At 44.7% G+C, this 22,511-nt stretch overlaps 1 protein-coding gene across 2 annotated transcripts in view; it reads left to right on the top strand.

Annotated features, from left to right (window-relative positions):
* The window catches only part of TNRC6C (trinucleotide repeat containing adaptor 6C), a 357,433-nt gene that overhangs the window by 23,739 nt on the left and 311,183 nt on the right, over positions 1-22,511 (top strand). For both annotated transcript variants that reach the window (XM_068914208.1, XM_068914209.1), the window contains exon 2: positions 14,257-14,322. In XM_068914208.1, coding sequence (XP_068770309.1) covers positions 14,257-14,322 — 66 coding nt within the window. The remainder of the gene's footprint in view (positions 1-14,256; positions 14,323-22,511) is intronic.

The following is a 22,511-nucleotide window of genomic DNA, read 5'->3' as shown; positions in this document are numbered from 1 at the left end:
CTCCATCTCTTGGAAGTGGGCAACAGGGGCAGTAAAAGAAGAGATTTGCTGGGCTCTGGCAGGTTATACTGTCATTTTTCCTTGGTCTGTTTTTAGACAGATACAGTCTGTGCTGGGGAAAAACAAAGAGATGAGTAGTCTCCTTAGCCCCTCAGTTATTACAGGTGCCTCTTGCAGGCTCTAATTTGTCTATCTAGTGGATTTTGGCTCAAAATGCCCTACTGTTCAAGGGAAAGACAGGTCTTCTGACATTGGGTCTGGCCATCTCAACACAGCCTAGGCAACTCTAGTCCATTAGAGGCTTAGTGGAGAAGGGAAATTAAAATCTTTCTCAGTTGGCATCTAGAAGAACTGTCCATCTTTGAATCAAAGGCAGCCAAATTCCTGGTATTAGAAGCCTTTGCTCACAGAAGGAATTTGGCATTGGGTCAGTAACTGAGGGACTTCATGTAGCAAAGTGCTGGTGGCTTGAGCCAAGTTTGGCTTTGTGCGTGAGGAGCCCTGGGGAAGCGAGGGTGCATGTGTGGCGGGGGGGCTCTGCAGGCCTGTTTGCTGTCCCAGCTGCTGCCAGTGGCACTGCAAGTCAGCTGTCTGGCATTGCAGACAGATCTTGTTTTGCAAGCATCTGGGGCCTCTGCGGTGCAGTGATCTGAAATCACTGTCTAATGTGGTAGCTGGCCCTTTTCAGAAAAATATCAGGAGGGGTAATATCCAGGAAGGATTTCTTAGGGATTTTTGTGCAAGCCGGTAAGTCAACAAGCCTGCTGCCTGTCTCATAGATTGCTTAAGAAATGCAACCTCGCAGCTGAGGCATGTTGCTGTATTCAGGTCATGTTGGACACAGCCGTTGTTCTTCTGGATCATCACCCTGATGGACTCTAGAGGGGTCAGTGCTTGCATCTTCATGGCGAGGAAAGCACCGGGGCCTTGTGCTAACAGCTATTGTAGTGCCTTAGCTGTTGCGGCTGACATGATTTGTTTCCTTGCTGCCTAAAGAAGGGAGTGCAAATCTTTTCAACGCTCCTCCTGTTACCTTTTAACAGTAACTGGCTGATAACAAGTATAGCCTAAACCTGCTAGGATATTGGTTGCCTGCACAACCTGAGCCTATCTGCCAGTCCTTATAAAACGCTCCCTGAATAAATATGCTTGTAAATTTGAGGAACATGAGTAGGTCTCTGTGCTCGCTGCTGACTGTAACAGCGGTGTGTGCTTTCAGACTAGATGGCTTTATGTTTGCAGAAGCAGTAGTCTGTTGTAAACAAAGGAATCCAACTTGAGGCTGGATCTGCGTGGGAACTTTCCTAACTTCTTAACCTATTGCTTAAAAATTGAGGAATACATGGTCGTCCAGAGAGTTACTGATTTTTCCATATCATGCAGTAAGTCAACAGAAGTCCCTAACAGGCCATCTTATTCAGAAAATGTACCCATTCCTTTTAAGAAGTGTGTGTGCTTTCTTTGCGCTTTTCATATATACAGTTTTAGTTACTTGTGGATGAAGACAGGAAACTTGACCAGATGGTGTCTGGTTGAAAAATATAAGGTTGCCTTTGTCTGTTCCCAGCAGAGAACTGGAAGCCTTATATTGCATATTGAATTGTAAATACAAAATCCAGTAGAATTATGAGAAGTAGTTTTCTGGGCATATTTTCTGCTAAAAAGCAAGTCTGAATATGAGCTGCTGTTCCAATTAGCTAGTTTGTTTGTAATCAGTTGTACCCTGGCAGGGATGAAAGTGGCTAGATCTGTGTCATAACCTTGAAAATACTATGAAGAAAATGTCTCTATAACCAGACAAAAGACTTTTCAAAAAAATGCTTGTGTCCAAAGCTAATTTGAACATTAGACCTGAAAGATCGCAGAGCTTTCTTGATGTTATACTCCTGTTTGGACACCTGGGCTGTTTAACTACCTGTTTGTTGTTTGGCTGAATTAAACACTGCAGCATACGTTAGCATATACAGGAGCTTAGTAATACAATCAGGCACTAATGCATTCATTTTCTACTTGACTGCTCATTCATTGAGATGCTAGTACATAGGAAGAATATGATCAGGGTGACTGTGGGATGAACTAATCAATTCATAATGAATAATCTGAAAATACAGATGTCGGAAGGAGATGGCCTCAGCACAGAACGAATACACCAGAACAGGAGAAAAGCTGGAGGAGACCCTAGCAAGGTGGAACGTTCAGCCTTGGGCTGAGATGCCTCCATTTCATTCTCCCAGGAGAGCTCAGGCAGAGCTTATAGGAGCCAGATTGAAAAGCAGCTTTCAGCTGATCGGAAGAGAGGAAGGACCAGATTATAGCACAGCCACACGCGTGGAGGCTGCTGTCTGGCAGTCTCCTGGAGTTCCCTCTGGGAGCTCCCAAGCCGAACGCCATTGGGCTCCGCCAGCCTTCGTAGCGGCAGCTTTTGCGTGCTTCGTTGAGGCAGGCTCGTCCCGTGCACAAAGCAGAGGGAAATCCTTCCTGGGTTCCTTTGGGGCAGGGCAGCTTTCCCCCAGAGGCACACATGAGATTCTGGGGATACGTATGTGCAGCGTGATGAGATGCGAGTTATAAATTGGGTATATCTGGAGCAGCTTTCTGCTGCATACAAAACCCAGTGACCTTTAAAGCTGAAGAGATCTTTGAGAGGGTCGCGCTCCAGCACTGGCAAGGGGAAACCTGGGTGGGTTCCTTAAGAACAGCCATTCCCTTCTGTTTGCCTTTCCTTGTCCTAGGCTCTGCTAGGAATTTGTCATCTTTTTGTTCTTGTTCTGAGCAGCTTCCTCTTACTGGTTTTATTTTAACTTCTCTCTTGGGAATTAATTATTACACATAGTTCTGCATAATCTTTCTGACTGCAAATAGGAAAGCTGAGCTGAGGTATGGAACTGAGGCTGCAATCCATTTTAAGCCAGAGCAGGCTTCAGAGGTGCATGAAAATGCTCATACAGCGATGTGTGCTGGCGTGCATACATCTGCGAATCTCGAATGAGAGCAGCAGTTTTGAAAGCCACTTTTACTCTTCCTGTAGCAACTTCTGTCCAACTATCTGAAAAAGCTCTAGCAGTAGGAGTTGAGTGTTGTCCCTTTACTTCCACTTTTCAGTATAAGACGCAGAGACCTGTAAGAAGTGAGCGGTTTCCCGAAGGTTGCTTACATATGTGCTATGTCTTGTAAAGGAGTCTGTACTTCTGTCCCTGCACTAAGCACTTGAATATAGTGCCACTGAACCAGTGCTGGCTGGTTCTTATAGGACCCTCCTGCTCTCCTAAGTGGCAACGCAAGATTTGCTGTAAGGTTGGATAGATTATTTGCCATGCAAGCTTTCATCCCTCTGCTTTGTAAACCTTAGACATCCCATCTCCACCCCGCCTTGTTAATACTGATGATGTATGTTTTCTTACACTTGAACTAGGAAATGCTCCTTTTCTTTTCCTTTTGGCACAGCACCCTGTTACCTTTATGGTTCGTATGGTCAAGGATCTCACCTGAGTTGCTCTGATTTAAAAGTAGACGTGACTGGAACCATGCACATTCTTAAGTCTTGGCATGTCCTGGATTTCTTGGGTTCAAGCAAGATCAGGACTGCTGCCTTACAGACAGCTCCAATTTCTTCAAAATAGCAGCGATGCCTCCCAATTTATTGGTTCAGTCCCAGAGAAGGGATGTGGCAATGCATGACCATCTGCCTTTATTTCAAAATAAAATAAAAGTCAGCCTGGGAATGGGTCTTTTGATATCCAGGAGCAGCTCAGTGATTCTGTCATGTGGAATGATTCCTGCTGGCAGAGATTGGTGTGCATGATGGCAAGGTGATTAATGTGTCTTTGTGATTAACCCCAAAGTGGGGTGTGTGTGTGTGTGATGAGCACTGTGTCCACCCTGCCCATCTCCTTGTGTGTTATGTGCACAGTAGTGTACGCATTGCAGTCCTGGCTTGCTTTTCCAGAGGACTCAGTGTTAATGTGATAGGATTATTGACTTTGGGAATGAATGGGGGGGGGGGGGCAGTTTATAAGGAATGCAAGGAAAAAGGGAAGCGTCCACCTTCCCATGTTATGCTTCTTCTATATTAAAACTGAAGATTTGTAGGTAAATTCATAGAAGACTGAAATTGGAGCAGATGCTTGACAGGAGTATTTTGTCCTGCAGAGATGTGGGCTGCACGCATGAGGAGACACAAGGGCTCAAGGGGGAGAGAGATTTAGTAAAGATATGGAAAGTTTGTCTTGAGCTGCATGCGTGTTTGTGTGTGTCTGTATGCACGCACATCTCCATGTGTGGGATTTTTCTTCCCATTTCTTTTCACCGCCCAGTGTTCTTTATTGTCTCTTGCAGGTAGATCACTCATTGCTATAAATTTTCTTATCTCCAGTGCTTTTCCAATTATGGATAACAACAGGAAAGCAGTCATTGGTTTCTAAAAGGTCATCAAGATATAGGGCCCGATTGGGAAGGGGATGACTTATGGAGTTAGCTTGTATAAATCTGGGGAAGTTTTATGCACAAGTCAGGCACGAAATGTAAGTGAGATTCATAAAAAACAGGAAGATTTACACCAGCTTCAGTTAGTAGAAATCAAAATGGTTATGAAAATTTCCCCTTTCCTCTATGCCTGTATATGCAAAGAATAAGCTTTTAATTGTATTTTTTTGAGTGCCTGCAGTGCTGGGGAAGGGAGTGGCCTGACAGTGATGGACCTTTGCTTGTCCGGAGGACACAGAGCGTGAAGCAGTGGTAAATACAAGCTTTATTTGCACCTTGCTCTGCCAGTGACCTAGAGGAGGCCTCCATCACGGATGAGAGGGCAGTTCAGTCTCATCCGAGTGCCGCCGGTGTCTGATGGGGGTGAAGACTGGGATAGAGCTACTTGTCTGGTGGCATCAGGGTTAGCACTACCAGCTCTCTTTGCGCCCTGAGGTCACTGTGAGTTGGTGGGGCTGCAAGCGCTGGATTTCTGCCAGGTTTGCACAGGGACACAAGGCTCCCCAGGTTGCTGCTGGAGATGCCTGGTTCTGCACCGCCTGCCGTTGGCTGGGTCTGCTGTCAGAACAGAGTGTGTTGGAAAGCAGCAAAGGCTGCAGTCGTGGAGGCTGGTGAGCAGCCTACACGGCGCTCCTGAGTGGGGATAAGGCTGGCAGTTTCATCCCAAAGTTGCTTGGCCTTACTTCATGCAGTGAAAGTGTCAGTCAGCATCTGTAACGCTGCTGTGTCCTGGTCTGTCCCACAGCATCCGAAGCCGTCAGGCTCCCCTCTGCTTCCCTGCGCTGCCCATGTACCTCTTCTTGGGCTTCCCCTCCAGTTGCATGAATCCAAAGGAGGGCAAAGCATTGATGCTGTTCTGGAAGATCCCATGCATATATTGGGTTTCCAACCCGTAAAATTGTGTTCTGTGTCAAATACAGTGAGCAGTGTCCTAGCAGCAGGGCACAGGGGTGCAGGGCATCTGGACAGGCTTTGCGAGGTCTGCCAGCCTGGCCAGACCAGGGTTCGGCTGTGACGTATGGGATAAAGACAAGGCAGAAACGTCAGCTTGCAGTGCAGGGTTGCTTCCTCTTTTTCCAGACTCACAGTTGCCCTCTTTTAAAATAAAAACTCCATGTAGATACAGCTTTTAATGCACTTGACATGGCAAATGGCTGAGAGCTTGCCTAGCTCGACTGCCAGAGATAGATGCATTTCTGAACATGCTGCCTGATCACACCTAAGTGTGATGCACACCACAGCAGATCTGCCCTCTAAACCTGCCCCGAAACACAACAATTCAGAATCAGTACAGAGGTGTCTGGCAGCCAAAAAGGTGCTGGGGGCCGCCATGAGCTGCTTAACCTTCTGACTAATGCACGAAGTCATTTCTGTCACAGCTGTCTGAACAATATATTTGCCAATTAAGTTAATTCAATCAAATCCCTTGTATCCAGCAGAAAGGGCAGAGCAAATCCAGGTGAGGGAGAGAGAACAGAGCCTAAATTCTCCTGTATGTCACAGAAGAGGAGAACAAAGGATGTGTGTGTGCGTGCGTGTGTATAAATATTTATGAATAATTGCACTGTGGAGTCACAAAATAATTGACAAGTAGAAATCCGGTTCTTGGGATATGTCCTCTCCACCTGTGCAGTGACTGAGTGACTCAGGGAATTGGCAGCTGCTGTGTTAAGGGCTTTGCTCCCAATTCATTCGTTCAAATGTAAAAAGGAAATGGCCAGAAGCAGCCTGTTGGCCTATGGAAGGTTCAGTGAAAGGTTCACCTCCCTGGAGGTGCTGCAGGCACCATCCCTCACCCTCAGCTCAGGGATGTGAAGTCGCTCTTTACTTGCTGGCTTCCCAGACCAAAAACAGGTGGTGTTCCCAGGGCCAACTTCCAAGGAACCAGCTCAGAGCAGAGCTCCATAGAGCACTTCTACCCTTCCTCATATCTCCTATATTGGCAGGGTTTATGTTCCTGCCCATTTCTACTAAGCATTAGTCTAAAATGCTCAATTCCTAATCGGGTAAACTGCTTTTTTCTCTTGCCCTCTACTTGCAGTGCTGAGTGCTGGGTAACTAACCCAGGACTTGTTGGAAGCCTCCAGATTGTGCGGCAGCTTTGTGCCTCAGCATAAAGATGCTGTTATGTTTCTTGACATAAGTTCAACTCTGAAGTTTTCTCCACCTACTTAAAATTGTTGTGTAAGCAGGTTGTTGCAGCAAAAGTGTGTGTTGTGGCAAGATAACAAATATAACTTGCCTGATGAATGACAGTAATATCTCCTTCAACCAGACAACAGTCTAGGAAGCCATGCACTTTGGACAAGGCCTGTGACCCACTCGCACCTTTTTTATTATAATCTATCCAATTACAGTGTAACTAAACCCTTGGAAAATGGCCCTGTTAGCCATCCGTGCTGTGAAACGCAGAATGTGCTGCACCATTCTGTCATGGAAGTGGAGGCGTTACCTATAAGAAGTCAAAATGTTTTTACCTTTAGCTTCTGAAGCATCCCCTGCACTTTCTTTCCCATGAGTCACCTTCTGTACTTGCATTGCCATAATTGAATTTGAACTGAGCGTGCACTTTGCTTCTCCTCAAAAAGTGATTTTTGGTGCAGACCGGCATGCTGTAGCCTCTATGTGACAAATGGTTTCCTTTTAGCTACTACCTACGTTGCCTCTGGACAGAAGATCCCTCCCCATGGAGCAAAGTTGCTCTATCTTATTTCTTCTCTGTTACTAAGCATGTCTTTACTGCTGAAGGGTCTGACACGACTTGCCTGTGAACAGACTGGCTTGAGCCAGGAATGTGGCTTTTCATTTGGATTTCTTCCATGGCCTGCAAGAACCCAGCTCCTACAGCTGCATCTGTATGGTGGCTTTTCACTTACAAAACTGGGGCTAGAGATGATGATATGCTAGATAGAGACATGCTTTATTGGTGATGACTGCAGGGCATCCTTGCCTAGAGTGAGGCTCACCAAAAACTTCTAGATGTGACTGTAAGATACCGACATAAGTGCTACAGGTAACCTGCAGGACAGAGTCCACAGACTGTAGCCTTTATTTCAAGAAGCACTGAGAGAATTGAGTGCAGACAGGAGTGCAGGCAGCAAAAGGAGGGATGAAGGTCTGTGGTGAGACCAGAAAGCGCAGAATATCTGAGCACTGTGCTGGCTGGGGCTGCATCTCCTGCCCTCCACGATGCTGGTTTCCCTTTTCCTCAGCAGCTGCTGTCCAAGATTGGCTTCCCTGCACTCCTTCCATAGGCCAAGCATTGAGGGTTGTAGCCCGCTCTTTGCAGCAGCTCCCTTGGCCCCTTCGGCCTCACCACATGGCCATGCAGGCTGTGTGACTTTGCCAGCTTACTCAGCCTCGTCATCTGGTCCCTTACCCCATGTGCTCTGCTTCAGATGGGCAAGTTTTCTCTCTTAAAAGCAAAAGGGACAGTCACGAGACTGAAACAGTGGATATCTGCACAGCCCCTGTTGCAACTGGGCAGGGAAAAGCCAAATCAGATTCTCTTTTTTGACCTGTTCAACCCAGCTGGGGTGGCCCAAGGTCTGCCTAAATGACGAGATGATATAGCCCTACAGCAGCAAAGGTCAATCAATCAGGGGGCTTGCGCACCAGTGATTAAATTGTGCTTTGCCAGGTTGTGCTGCAATTTGGCTTGCTACCCATCTATCTTGCCATTTTAAATGTATCAGTAGCCATGTGGAGGTCATGGCCAAATCCAGGAGATCCCAGCTCATGTAAATTATCTTCCTTATCCCCTGCTCTTTTAAGAGCTTGAAAGAGTGCTTACAGCTGCTGCATCCCCTATTTGACATGGAGGCTCACATGGCCTCTAGGTTGACGCGAGCGCTCTATGGTGACAGAGGAGAAAGAGAGAAATTCCCATTGTCAGTTCCTTTTTTTTTTTTCCCCCCTCTGTTGGCAGGACAAAGAATGGCAACTTAGTGAGTGTGCTGGTTTCCAGATTGACACAGAGCGAATACGGCTGCTCGTAATCACTGCCTACAAGCATTTATCACTTCCGCAGATTACAAAGTGGGGAGCAGGTGTCTGACCCGCAATGACAAAAACATGGAGTGGTGGTAGGGAGGAAGGAAATAGATAAGATGTCATTTTTCAGCACAATTTTTCTCTCTGTAATGTTCTCCAATCATGGGATGTGGAGCACTGATGTTTTATGGTGTCAGTAGGCTTTAAGATTTTAGGGGTAGAAAAAAAAAGTGATGTTGGATTCTGTATATTATGGGGTATTTATAGGACACACTAAGCTTTTTTATTATTTATTTACTTGAGGCAAGAAAGATAAATGGGATTCTGTATCCAAATACTTGTATCTAAAGGAAATTAAAAGGCACATAGTCCTCTTGAACTTTGTCTCTGCTTAGGGCAGAAACTGCCACAGAAATGACCCTTCTTAAATGAAAGAGCCATGCTTGCCTCAAAGGAGATTTTAGGAATTAGTAGGTAAAAATCTTTCCTTCTCATCTTAAACATTTTCTGCATTTCCCCATCTCTACTTTTCTCAACTACTAGAAGTGCCTTAAAAAAAAAAAAAAAAAACACCACCACCAACTTTCTACTCCTTCTTGTAAATACACTCCTCTGTGACCCATGCATGTTGCTTCAGATTTGGTTACAGTTTTTCATCGATGAACAACTTTCAAGATGGAAGCTGAAAGCAGCTATAACTTCCCTGATCTGTAGTTGTGGCTCAAACTTTGTTTCTCCTTTTAAGAATAACCATTCTACTCTGAACTGCAGCTGTGAAATTTAGATCCAGCTCATAAATACTGCACAACTCAGAGCTATTTGTATTTGAAACTTTGCTATACACGTCATTATTGGAATTTACAGGCGAGAAAGAAGGAACTGAGAGGCAATGGCATTTTGCAGAATTAAATATTAAATACAAATTAAGTATTATCAGGCCTAGGAAAAACACGGATCCTGTTATCTTCAGGTTCTCTGCTCTATCTGCTAGTCAATGCTCCCCATTTGTTAAAGTAGCAGAGAGACACTGAGTTTCCTCTTTCAGATACTCTTAATGTTGAAGAAACTTGATAGAAACTGGAAAGTATTCCCTCCACAACCTAGCAATTGAACATGAATATCTATGTGAAGGCTTTAAGAGTTGGTATGCCTCATGGACTGATATGCAGGTACTATCCAGGTAGGAGGGGAAGCCACACAAGTGAGACGACAAGAACTATCTCGAAGAGGGAGGCACATGTAGGGCACTGGCCGTTTTCACTGAGCAACACACAAGGATGCAGCAGAAGAATCCAGTAGGCCCCTATTAATATATTAGGGAGAAGGAAGAGGAAAGAAAGGAGAACTGGGTATAGGAGAGAAAGCTTGAACTGTACCGATGTGTATGGGGTCATCTCTGTGTGCATCTAAAGAATTTCTCTCCAGCGGAAGCAGAGACAACCTCAGCACAGCCCATCTAGCAGCTGGTTGGGCCTTGTCATATTGTATTGTATTTTGGTGCTGCAAGATTACAAGGTGATCTCTCCACGTTCAGATCAACCTTCAAAACAGAGCTCCGGATCCTTAAAGGCCAACCCATCAATGACAGTGGGGAAAGAATAATTTAGAAAGGCACCTCTTTTTGTCCTTACTGGTGTGTTCTTTGATAGAAATGCTATGGCAGGCATTTCATATTGTTCTGTAAAAATAAATAAAAATAACAACAACATTTTGGAGGTGGCAGTGGTAAAAGTAAGGTTTTGGCTTGTCTCTATCTATAACAGCCTTCTGGCTAGCAATCTGAACAAATAATAATTTGAAAGGAAGATAATTAAATTAAACAGGCAACCAAACTCGAGCAATAAGACTTTTGATGAAGGAAGGTGGCTGCGGAAAAGTAGAGGAGGTGGCAGAGAAAAGCAGCGCATCTCTTTAAATTGTCAATCTCTCAGGGCAAGGTTGATGCAGACATAATGAGTGTCCTAGTGAATTATCTCCCACTTTTATTGTCTGTTGCTACCATGGAAAGATGGGGAGGTGGGGAAACTAACTTTTTTTTTTGAATTTGGACAGACTTGAAGAAGTGGCATCAAATTTGAAGGGCACCCAATCAATCTGTTGTCCTAGCTGCATGAAATTGTATTTCCCTGCCACTTCATATCTTATTTGCAGCAGCTGGGCTGTAAGTCATTGGCGATAACATTCTTTATTATGCAGCCGTGTTTATGAACTGTGCCTGGAAAGAGATGATAGAAATATGCAGCAATATGCAAAGGGAGGGGGGGAGTTGGGGGGAGGGGGAATAAATGCTAGTTGCTAGGGCAACCATGGGGCTATTTTGGGCATCAAATTTTGCAGATGATGAAAAGCATTTTCATGTGATGGTTGGTCTCTCTGGGAAGAGAAGGGGAGAGAGGGCATACAATAAACGGAGACGATAATGTTCAAGAAGGCAGTCATTTAATTTTTTCATATATAAAATACATATAGAGTTTTAGCTGTTTTGAAAATGCATTAAAACTAAAGGAGTTAGTACATCCTTCTTAAGGGGACGGAGAGGTGTTTTGAATAACTAAATAAGAAATGGCATGCTAGTAATTTGGGAGCCTTTACTACATCACTTGGCACAGTTTAAATCTATCTAGTGCTTTCAGAAAGCACTATGTGAATCATGCTAGTGTCTGCAGTTACCCCTGTTTGCATCTGGTCTGTCTCACAATAGACATCTAACAACTCTTATTCCCCCAAAAGACTGTCGCCATCTATATCAGGGCAGCTATGGGGCTAATTAATCCACAACCCCCCCCCCCCCGCCACAAGTTAAGAAAACAAGTTACCAAAGGCTGGTCTTGACTCTTGCAAGGATCAGAGGAACTTTTTTTTGGTGTCGCTGGTCTACAGCGAGGGCAGAGCCAGAGGCTCTCAGGACTGGGATCCAGGTAGGGCAGCTGGTGAGCATGGACCACTTACTCTTAGCCAAATTCGTAATTTTAAGTACCACCTCCCAATTCATGGCTTTGCACTGCTTTGAGCCAAACATCAAAGTGCAGGGAACTGTCAGGGGCTAAGGACCCTTCTGCAGAACAAGGGAAAGTTTCCCTGTTTGGCCTGTAATGGGGCCATGCTAAAGATGAAGGCCAGCTCCCGGCTGAGGGGAGCAGGTGAGGTGAGGGCTGTGATTGCCTTGATTTGCACCAGCTGAACCTGGGCTGGGTTCTCCTGGGCTGGCAGCTGTGGCTTGGTTGGTGGGGAGGGGGGGGATTATGAATGGCAGCTGCAGGAAGGGTGTTTTGCCTACACCTGTGGGCCTCTTGCACTAGTGGAGGGGGAAGTAGGCAGAAGAAGGAGCAGGCAGGAGTCTTGGTGTGCAGGAAAAGTGAAGCAGGGGTGTCAGCAGGTAAGAGCTCTTCTAGGTCCCTTGGCTTCTGACCTCCCTTAATGCAAAGTTTACCTAGGCTCTAGTTCTGCTGTAGTGATGCTTCTCATAATTTGATTTTACTGAAATTGCATGGAATGCAAAGGACAAAAAGCTTCTGAGCATTGTTTGCAGCCCCTGGATGATTGCTATTGCTCTAGCCATTCCTAAAGTTCTTGGACCGCTAAATATATTGGTGCATTAAGCCAGTTAAAATGAACTGCATGTGTTTTTGGCAAGAAATCTATCTCACATACAATATAATGTGACTCTCTTATTGCTTGAAAGTTGTGTTTTTAATTAAGTAGTTATCAGTAGTGGTGAAATTCTTCTTCAGTAATTAAATCAAGGTAGTTTAGTGAGTAATTGTGAAGTGAATTGTTGAGACTATCAGGCTGCTGTTGAGACAGCCTGTTTTCTTTCAGAAAATTAATCCAAGCGATGTGTGTTGCTAAGAAAATAGTAGACCATTGTACTAGACAATGGGCATTTGTCTTGGTACACTTTCTCTTTTAGGGCTGCTTCTTTCTAATTTTGCCTTCTCATCTTTCAATTGTCTTCTCAACAAACAAACGTTGATGACTTTTCACTTTGCATGTTCTCCTTCCCTTAATCTGCTGCTCTGGGTAATTCAGCACTGGAGGCTGAAAAGGGAGCATATGCTAATTTCGTTACTAAACAACGTAAGCACAGACCTGATTTTACTAGTTCCTGTGTGCAGTCAGCTGTGCTGCAAGGTTCAAGCCAGCCTGTACGTGAAATGGGTCTTTCTGGTCTGGATTTCCTAGATTAGAGTAGAGCAAGACCTCGGCCAGTCCTGTCTCTCCCAGCCCAGCATCTAATTCAGAGTTTTTGTTGCTTGTGTATTAAGTTGGTATTTAAGTTGTCTCATTTCACATATTACAACTCTCCTGTTGTTAAGTCTTCCAAATATAAACAGTCAGTGGATATCTTCAGTCATTATTTATTTGCCAGGGGAGCAGAAGGGAATCCTTTGCACAAATCCTGAGCCCGGGCGGGTGCCTTGTGCTATCTGTACTGACTGGCTGCAAAATAGATGTCCATCTGCAAGTAGCAGTACCAGCACTAGGGAAATACGTGCACCCAGGAGAAACTACTTCTCACTAGACCTGTGTTATTTTTGAAAACCTGCCTTGTGTTCTCCTAGCAGTTTTCCTTTCTGCGTCCAACCAATATGAGCGCTACACAAATCTTACAAAAGATAAGCTGACTCCGGAGCATGCTTGTTGATATTTTCAAAGGCAAAATGAAGAAATGAGTGAGGAAAACCTGGCCGCCCTTCTGAAATTATCCACAGGCATCAGCGTTTCACAAAATAATTTACCAGCTGGTATTTTGTTAGGAAGCTTATTCCCTAACCGCAATGTCCGCAAGGACTAACACGGATACTGATATCTTGTGGATTTATTTCTATGGAGTGGGATTTTTCAAAAGTGCCTCAATAATTTAGGAGTTCAGCCTTACTGAAAGGCATTTGGGTACCTTTGGAAATCCCCTTCACGACTCTCGGTTATACTTTACGAGCCTGCAGTTCTCAGTGGGGATGCTATTTCATGCTCTAGGTAACAACGTAAAGCTCGGTGTTTTTTAGCGCTATACTGGCTCTCTACCCAGAGAACACTTCACGGAGATGTTGTTGGCATAGCAAACTTAACTCCCTTTGCCTTTTCTGGAGCCTTCCTGCTGTCACCTTCTGACTTCCCCTGGCACTAGGAGGATTTCAGAGCGGGGAAATGCCCTGGGTGCGGGTGCAGGCTGGCGGGCAGCTGTGAGCCCATCCCCAGGCTCTGCCTTGGAGCCGGGTGCCCTCCTAGGGTGACTACATGCTCTAGTGCTGCTTGCTGCTCCCAAAAACGGAGACAGCAGGAACTCCTCTTGGGAGGAAGAGGCAAAGGAGGCAGAGGATAAGGTGAGGTGAAAGCCTGGGGGGAAGAGGTGCTGCAGAACCACTGAGTGTTCCCAGATGCTATAGGTCTCTCCAGTTTTGATGAAGTTTCAGAATCTGACAGTTTTCCCCCTAAGTTGTCCCTATTCTTGCAATGACGTATCTCTAAATTTTCAGGGTTTTTTTTTTTTTTTTGAAGGGGGTAATTGGACAGGAAAATATTTTTTAGGCATTTTCTTATTTCCAATAACTTTCTCTCAAATAATAGACTCTCTTTTACTGTGTGTCTATTGGTGCTGAGGAACTGGAAACTTTTTTTCTTCATTTCTGGTTTGTCCCGCACTGGAGCGATTAGAAACATTGAACACAGAGCTCAAGCCATTTTGCTGTGCTGTGTAAACACTGTTACTGTAAAGACGGGTAGAAAATTTGAGAATAACCCAAACTCAATATATATGTATTTTTTTCCTCCCCCCCCCAGGATATGGAAGCTTCTGCCTGTGAATTTAAAACCAAAGACAATCAAGATCTTGGTGAGAGACAGAAGGTCAGTCTCCTAGCTTTGTTTAACAAAAACTAAATCATGAATCTGATTCTTGATGCTTACTGTAGGGGGAGGAGGGAAAAAAATTGCTATCTTCTGGGTTACAAGTGAAAGATGCGCGTACTGGTTTGAAGAAACTGGTTGTTATCATTGCTTACATGAACTACAAAAGAGAGGTAAGGAGGCTGGAGTGATGTTTTTGGCACCAATCCCAAACGTTAAACCCAAGTTTGGGATTACATGAAACTCCGGTTCAGAGTTAGTCTCTCACAGACTCTCTGTATAGCAGTTTGGTGCAAGATATAAAAATGGATGTAGGCGTCTTTGATGCCTGAGTCTGAGAGTTTAATCCTCAAAATAGGTAAATCTCACCTATCCGCCTGATATTTTTCTGCACTTATCCGGATTTCTTAGTAGCCTAGGGTTTTGCTGCTCCTTTTTTGGAGGGAACAAAGTAGTAGTATTTTATGAAACTGTGTGTGGTCTGTGGATTCCTTCTGGAGCAGAAAAGTGTTTAAAAACAAACAAACCCTGCTGCAAATATTTGTTTGAATGTTCCATTTTCATCGTTTATATTCCATTTGCATGTAGGATGTGAAAAGATGCATTTTAATCCAAGCACTGACAAAGGTGGTGGCTTTGCCATCCAAAATTTCAGCATAACGAGATATATATATATATATATTTATATAAAGTTGTTTTCCTCAACAACCATATTTGCAACAGAAGAGTGTAAATGAGAAATAAGAGAGGGAAAAAAAAAAAAGCATTTGTGTCCCAGTTTCAATCATCCCACCTCTAGATTTAAAATTAGCAGGAATAATTAACTCTGCTTCCCTAGAAGGCCCTTTTGCTGTTCTTGCAAAGTTTGTTTGTACAGATGCACTAGTGGTTGACCAGCCTTCAATTAAAATAGGCTGCCTTAGTGGTGGTTTTCATAGTACCACTGGGTGAGAGTCTCCTTTAAAAAAAAGTGTGTGTGTGTGTATATACTGTGAATATATTAAATATATATAATATGGGTTAGATGATAGACTGTCCTTTCCCTTCAGGATATGTAATTTGTGGTAGCCTAAATAGCAATTCCAGATCTGCCAGCTCTCCAGCTTGACTGTTTGGTTCCTGACCTGAACAGGAACAATTGGGAGACATTTTGATGGTTGGCTGATACTAAAATCCACAGGAGTTAGTGAAGTTCGGATATGCTATTTAGATGTGATAATAGATGAAGTAGAAAAATAAAGCAAAATATTTGAAGGCCATCCCTAAGCAATAGCCACGTAGCAGGAGCATCTGGTGTTCTCTGCAGCAACAAGGCATGTAAAAAGAGAAAGCTCTGAACAGCAGAAATCCTTGCTGAAGTAAGGCCTGACCCAATAACCTAGGATTGGATAAGAATTGCTCAGATAAGGTTTCCTTTGTGCTAGTTACAGGGCCCATCTATAGTGAGCAGCCTCTACCGGGTAGGTGATTACTCTGCCATTCGCTGCCCTTGCTATCATGGATTGAGTCAAGCTGTCTGGTCTGTTGCTGCAAGCAAAAAATGATGGTTTCATGACTACTAACGTTGCTTTTGTCTAGAGGCAGAGCTGAGGTGAGCCTGTGCTGTTGAAGGACTGTTTTCTCATCCTAAGGCCCTTTAAGAAGTTTTTCAGTGAAGCTCTTGTGTCTATATTCCTGAATGTAAAACCTCAGCATCTCTCGTTAGGATTATTTTGTGAAGTGTACCACTTCTGCAGGCTGGTAGATTGAGTTGGTTGTTCCAAGCAGAAAAATGGTCATACATTTAAGAGAGACTTTCAGAGGTAAGAATTACCGAAAGCTACAGTTCTCCATCTTATTAACATGAGGGGAAACCTCAGTTCACAGGGCCTCTCAGTGAAACTGGAGGGTGCCCTCCCTGAGAAGGAGGGCAGCCATGCAAAGTGGGAAGGAGAGACTCGGAGGCTCTATGCAAGCAGTCAGCAGTGTGCTTCAGAGTTCTCAAACCTTCTGGGCATTGCAGTGCACGCTTGGTTTTATTAAACTGTAGATGCACAGGGCTGGAAGGAGCTCCTAAAGCGTACCTTGCTGTGCCGGTGATGGACCCGCCATGCCTTTCATGGTAAATTCAGCCCCTGGGGCCCCATGCATACTTCTGTGGGCAGAAACTTCATTTTGCCCAAGACTGGATCTATGCCTGAACTATCTGCCTCTCTTTAGGGTGAAGGAGGTAACCTTCCTCCTGACAGTGCCCTCACTAATAATTCCTTCACTCATCCACTCAATTTCAGGTTTCCCCAAATAACTGATGCTTTTAACACTGACAGAGCAATGTTGGAGAAAATAAAATACATTAGGCAGCCACACCACCTTGAGAGAGGTGTGAGCAAGTGAAGTGGCATTATTATTAAAAAGAGGCAGCAGAAGTTTTGTAGGAAGTCTTAGGAGCTACACTGATGGAAAACCGCCACACTCTCTCCATGCTTGCATTTACAGTAAAAATCTGCCTCTGTTACTTACTTCTTTTGGGATGTTTCTCTCTTCTGTCTGTGAATTCATGTTGCTGGGAGCTGAAATCCCTTCTTGGGGAAGACAGGAAGAACTGCCATTAGCAATACTCATGATGCCAATTGATCTGTCGTTCGGATTTGTCCTGCCTGCCTGAATAGCCTTTTGCCTTCAGAGAATTCAGAATTTTCTTTCTGAGGTTCTGAGTCTCCTCTTTGGATGTGCCGTACAATATCTCTCCACTGGATACCCAGTGAATGCCTAATTTTTAACCACTCTCTCTGTCAGATCCACAAAAGCTGCTACTGGAGGTGTTTGCATAAAAGAGCTCCACTATAGGTATCTGAGAGCAGCTGGCAATGCTCTAGACAGTATCCAGCAGTGCTGATCGAGGCAGGACGCTTTAGTCTCCCTGGCTTAATGACTATGTACATTTTCTTAATGTACCCTCCCCCTCAATTGCCTCCTAAATTAGCATTCAGGATGTGTCCAGCCTTGTAAAGAAAAGAAGTTTGGAACCTCTTCATTTCAGACAAGACAGGTTTTGATATTATTGAAAATAAAATGCAAATCATGCATAGACAGAGAGATCAGAGAAGAGAATGAGCTCAGTCTGAGGCTCTGGCTGAGCTTGCTAAGTGCAGACCAGAGCCTGTGAGGAAGACGATGGCTCTGCCTTGCAGACCCCCTGCCCAACATCATAGGCCCAGCTTGGGTTCAGCGTTGCCTCTGGCACAAGGTGAGACTGCGGCATTTTTGTCTTGCTGGTGCTCCCTGATTACTGTCCCCAGAGACTGTTTAACCAGCTGGGTGTTGCCAGTGTGGAGCAGGATTCCTGTCATACCCCCAATGGCAAAGGCTGTGAAGTGATGATGATCTCGCTGATGTGCAATTAGTTTTCAGAGCTGGACACTGAGTGGTTTAGTTAAACATCAAACATTTGGATTGACTTGTGTGGGTGATAAAATCAGTAGCGATCAATGACTGCTGCCTTTTAAAGGCTTCTAGGTGCCCGCTGTGAGATATGGTCTCTGTTCCGAATGAACAAGCCTCCCTGAGACACTCGACCGTGGCTAAAGTCCTTTTTTTTTTTTTTTTTTTTAAAAAAAAAAAAAAAGGGAAAAAGGGGGGGGGGTTACAAAACTTTAAAAGCAGACCAAGAGATCTGAGTCTTGCACCCTTCTGAAAAGAGGCACATTACTGAGAAGAGACTGCATATCCTGCTTCAGTCTCTGTTGGGCGTCTTTGGTAGTTAATGTGCTTCCCACCTAAGCGAGCATTTAAGGTGCTGGATGATTTCTCCATAAGACTTCGATGTCTCCTCTGCATGGTTAATAGCTGGGCTGTAGACATGCAGCACTTAGAGAGAAAAAACAAATACCACAACTGTTCTGCTTCTGTCCTCCATCTCTCCCTCCCTTCATCAATGCTGTGTTTTCAAGTTTAAAGTCAACCTGGTTTTAGGTTAAGGAAAACCAAATGCTAAGCAAGAGTAAAAGTAATACAGGAGAGGGTGCACCAGGCAAGAGGGCCCCAACCTGCTACTGGCCTCTCTGCCCTGGGGTCTCCAGCTGTTGCTCTCTCCTCTCCTTCCTTGGTCTGTCATGCTTCCCTGGGATGCTTGCCTGTTAGAAACACGCCTCAAGCTAAACACATGACTGTTCTTGAAGAATTTGCACTTGAAATCATAGGTGTTTAAAGGTGTGTTTGCCCTCAGGAGCTGGGGTTGTTGGGCAGGAGCTACGTTTCCCTGCAAACGCATGGGTGAACCACACTTGGTGCAGGCAGTTTCCTTACTTTGGTGATAACCTCTGGTGTTGCTAGAAACGTCAAGGTGAAATGCTGATCATGTTAATAACGGCGAAATAAGCTACAAGCTTTGCTTTAATGAGTAGAGATGTATAGGGAAGTAGGTGCTGTTCTGCTACTGTGGCTTTCTGAAAACTAACCACACAACTAGATGTTAGCGTGTGCAGGGCTCATGGTGCAGTCAGGTGAAAACAACCGATCTGAGAGTCAACATAATCAAAGAGTAAAGGAAGACGGGATGTTATAAATTAAGCTGTTGTGAATTAAAGCAGCTCTGCTGAGCTCATTGCAGTTGACCTGAGTTTTGGAAAAGTAACTGAGAGAGGACTTGGCTCTGTCTTCCCAGCTGAGGATTGGCTGGAGAATCCCATTTTCAGGTATGTAAGTAAAAGTGAGTGAAGCAACTTGCTCTTTGTAGCACAGAAAGATTGCATCAGGAAATATGCTGTGTAGTGTAAGCCAGACAGACCTGTTGTCCTCTTACAAGCTGCAAATTACCCAGGCAAATGTAATTACCCATTCTCTTTGTTATTAGCGTGCGGTGAGGAAGCTTGAAGCAATCGCCCCTTCCTTGGTATTTCAAAGCTTACTCACAAGATGCATCCTTGATATTGAACACAATGAGCTGTCCTTTTTTTTTTTTTTTTTTTAAATTCAATTAAACATTTGCCTACTGTGACTCTTTATTCACTGCAAATTGTCTCTGTAAATAATCTTCATCAAAAGTCAGAACCAATCCCCATTAGTTGTTTAGATTAATTAATGAGTCCCCCTGGAGCCACCCAAATGAATTCAATTTAAACGTCAACAACTTGGCTATGGAGTTTCCCAGGTTGGCATTAAGACAATATTAAACCTGCAATAAGTCACATTTAAAATGTTAATTCAAAGAAGCTCTCCATTTAGAGCATTTAATTAAATCCTTAAATAAACTGCATGGGCTCAATACCAGATGGTTCTGCATTTTCATTGCAGCAGAGAGCCTTGAAGTCATTGAGGGAAGTAATATTGGAGGCATGGTGAAGATAACCAGGATATATAGTGTAATAAAATCTAATCTTGTTTCCAGCAGGGAGATTCAGTGTATGTACACAACCTAGGCTAAAATTGTAAGTTAATTACATTAACCCCAGTGTACTCTGGTATCTGAGCAGCCAGAGATGAAATTAGTCTTTTTCCTATCATAAGATTCTTTTCAACTTCACTTTATTAATTTTTAGCCAAATACTTACTCATAAGGAAAATTGAAGTTAATGTAACCAAAGACAAAGTAATGCAGTCTTAATATTCTGAAGGGATTACGGAGGGCCGTGAAAATACACTTTGCAAATGTCACTCACTTTGAATGGATTTGTGGTGGGAAGGTGGGGGAAAAAGAATTATGGCTGTGATCCGCACCATGCTGGGGTTGAATAAAAGTCATGATTTAAGAAACGTGGGCCTTGGGGGGGGGGGGAGAAATAAAATGAAAGATAAAGACCTCTGCCTGGGCACCCTGTTTCCATGATAAGACTTGGTGGGTTTCCTCTTCTGCCAGATGGCAGAGGTGTGAGATGTTTGCAATCAAGGAGAAATTCTGGAAGGTGATTTGAGTTGGGATATTTCATTCAAAAAAATTGCTCCGTCTTTGTTACAAGAAACGCCCCATGCAACTAGTGCGCCCAGTGATGGCTCTTGCGTAAAGACAAAGGTCCTTTCCCCTGGGCAAAACCTTGACATTGTGTTGGGAAGGTTGAAGTTTTTTCTTTAAGAAGTTAACTCTGACAAAAGCCCTCGGGTACCAGCGGAACGCATTCCTCGTGTCACTGGTTCAAAGGATGGTCTCTGCTTTGTCTTGCCTCTGTCCTCTAAAAATCTGACATTTCTCAAAGTGTCTTGGGTGCTTGTTTTCTGGGGGATCAGACATGAGCTCCTTAAGCAGCTTGCTTTGGCTGAGAGTAGATCAACACTTTGGCTCTTAACTTGAGAACAGAAAGTCACCACTAGCATTAGAAAATTTAGTTCGTTCCCTCCCTGCAAGCTGTAAAACATGGGTGTTATTAATACAGCTCAGTGAGGGGAGTGACTTTTTTCTCTTAATATTCAAGAAAGTGTAATTCAACTTCCAAAAATATGAGTTTCCTTCTGTTGTGTAATAAAATACATCAGGGAGGGAAATTACTTTCCTGTCTTGAAAGTGCAAATCTGCACCTTTTGGATTCTGCTAGAATACAAGCAGGGGCTTGAACTGCAGGGCTTGAGTCAAGTCAACGGGATCCAATTAACGGCCCGTAAGCGAAGCGGGCCACGCGGAGGGAAACGGGATGGCGCTTTCCTCCTCCCGCTGCCCTCCCTCGGCAGCGTGACCTCCGCTGTCGCTGCACTTGTTCCCCTCCTGGCGTTTCGGTCGCTCAGATTCGCCCCTTGTACCGGGGCGCCGCAGCGGCTGCACCAGGATGTGGTCGGCCTCCGTGTGCCGGGACGTGCAGATCAGCTCCTGCCCGGGAGGCCTTGCAACGAGCTCTTTGTGGTGCACCGGGAGGAAGAGAAAGCCCAAGCCTTGTTACTTTGGTTATCCTGAGCTCCCCTGAAACTGGAGGAGCAGCTGTAATAATCTATCCAGCACGGTTCCTAGTGACTTGAGCCACTCCAGCGGAGGAGCTCGCTGCATCCGAATTAGCTGTGGCAAAGGGAGAGGACAGATGATTTTTACATAATTTAGAGGCAGCAGGAAAGCTCGAAACTTTCTTCTGCTTCTCCATCAGATGAAACTGGAATCGCTCAGTGGCAGGCAAACAACTGGGTGTGGGCTGAGGGCTGTGCGGGTAACACAACGGCTCGGAGGAAGCCTCAGAAAGCTGGAGATGGGGGCAGGCTGTGGCAATTTGGGACTGAATTAGACAAAGTTTGCCTATGAGTTCTTGTCACGCCTACGCATACAAGGCTTTCCATCTCTCATTTGCTTAGCTACACCTCAGCTGAAATGCTCTGTTGGAAATCCCCCAAATCTTGACCCATATGAAAAATAACTCCTGTTTAAACGGTGCCCCAGTCTGACAAATGCAAAATCCCTCAAAATGAGTTTCTGATTGCAACAGTCTTCCCTCTTGCAACGCGTGCTGGGAGCAGGAGGCCAGTGGTCTGAGAGTTTGCTTTCAGAGGGATCTGCTGTGGGATCGGCTTTCCTGTTAGGGTGGATCATGTGAATTGGGATATTTTCTTTACCAAGCAAGAAATTAGAAAGCATAAGTGAATTTTACCTGTTTCCTTGTCTTCGCTGATGTATTTTCTCAGGATTGCTGCTTGATTAGTTGCAGGCCTGACAGGTTTGAAACACTTGGGTTGTTGAGGTGCTTGAGCATCTTACCCGGTCAGCACCGAGCATCCCTGTGAAGAGCTCCTTACAGCCCCATTGATGGGAAAATTTACAGGAGCTGGAAAGAGGGGGAGAAGTACAGAAATTACATTTTCCTGGGCTCTGCCAGTAGAATAGGTTCAGCCCACCCAGGTCACTAAGATGAAGGTGCTGCTTGTCTTCCTGTGCTTTTATGTCGCTGCGTAATTGCAGGCGCAGGTAACTCCCCGCAGAGCACTTCTTGCACTCGCTTGTGCCTTACTGAGGCTCAGTGCTGAGTTCCTTCGATTTTGTGCTATTCTCAATAAACTGAGAATAGACGTGGCATGTTTCTCTCTCCGACGTTGCCCCAGGTCACATCCACAGGAGCACATGCCAAAATGCTCAGATCTGTGCAGAGTCCTTCTTCCACTGCGCAGCACCCTTGAGCATCTGATTAAATACCTACCCGAGACGGCTGGCTGGGGTTGCCCCTGTAGCTCCAGCGCTGCGATATCACTCTGTTGTTTGGGCTCCCGGTCTTGGCGTGGTCTTCGCAACTGTAACGGTTCATAGTGCC

The sequence above is a fragment of the Struthio camelus genome, chromosome 19 (assembly GCF_040807025.1).
Source record: "Struthio camelus isolate bStrCam1 chromosome 19, bStrCam1.hap1, whole genome shotgun sequence".
NCBI classification, from domain to species: Eukaryota; Metazoa; Chordata; class Aves; order Struthioniformes; family Struthionidae; genus Struthio; species Struthio camelus.
This window is presented reverse-complemented; position numbering and strand designations above follow the sequence as displayed.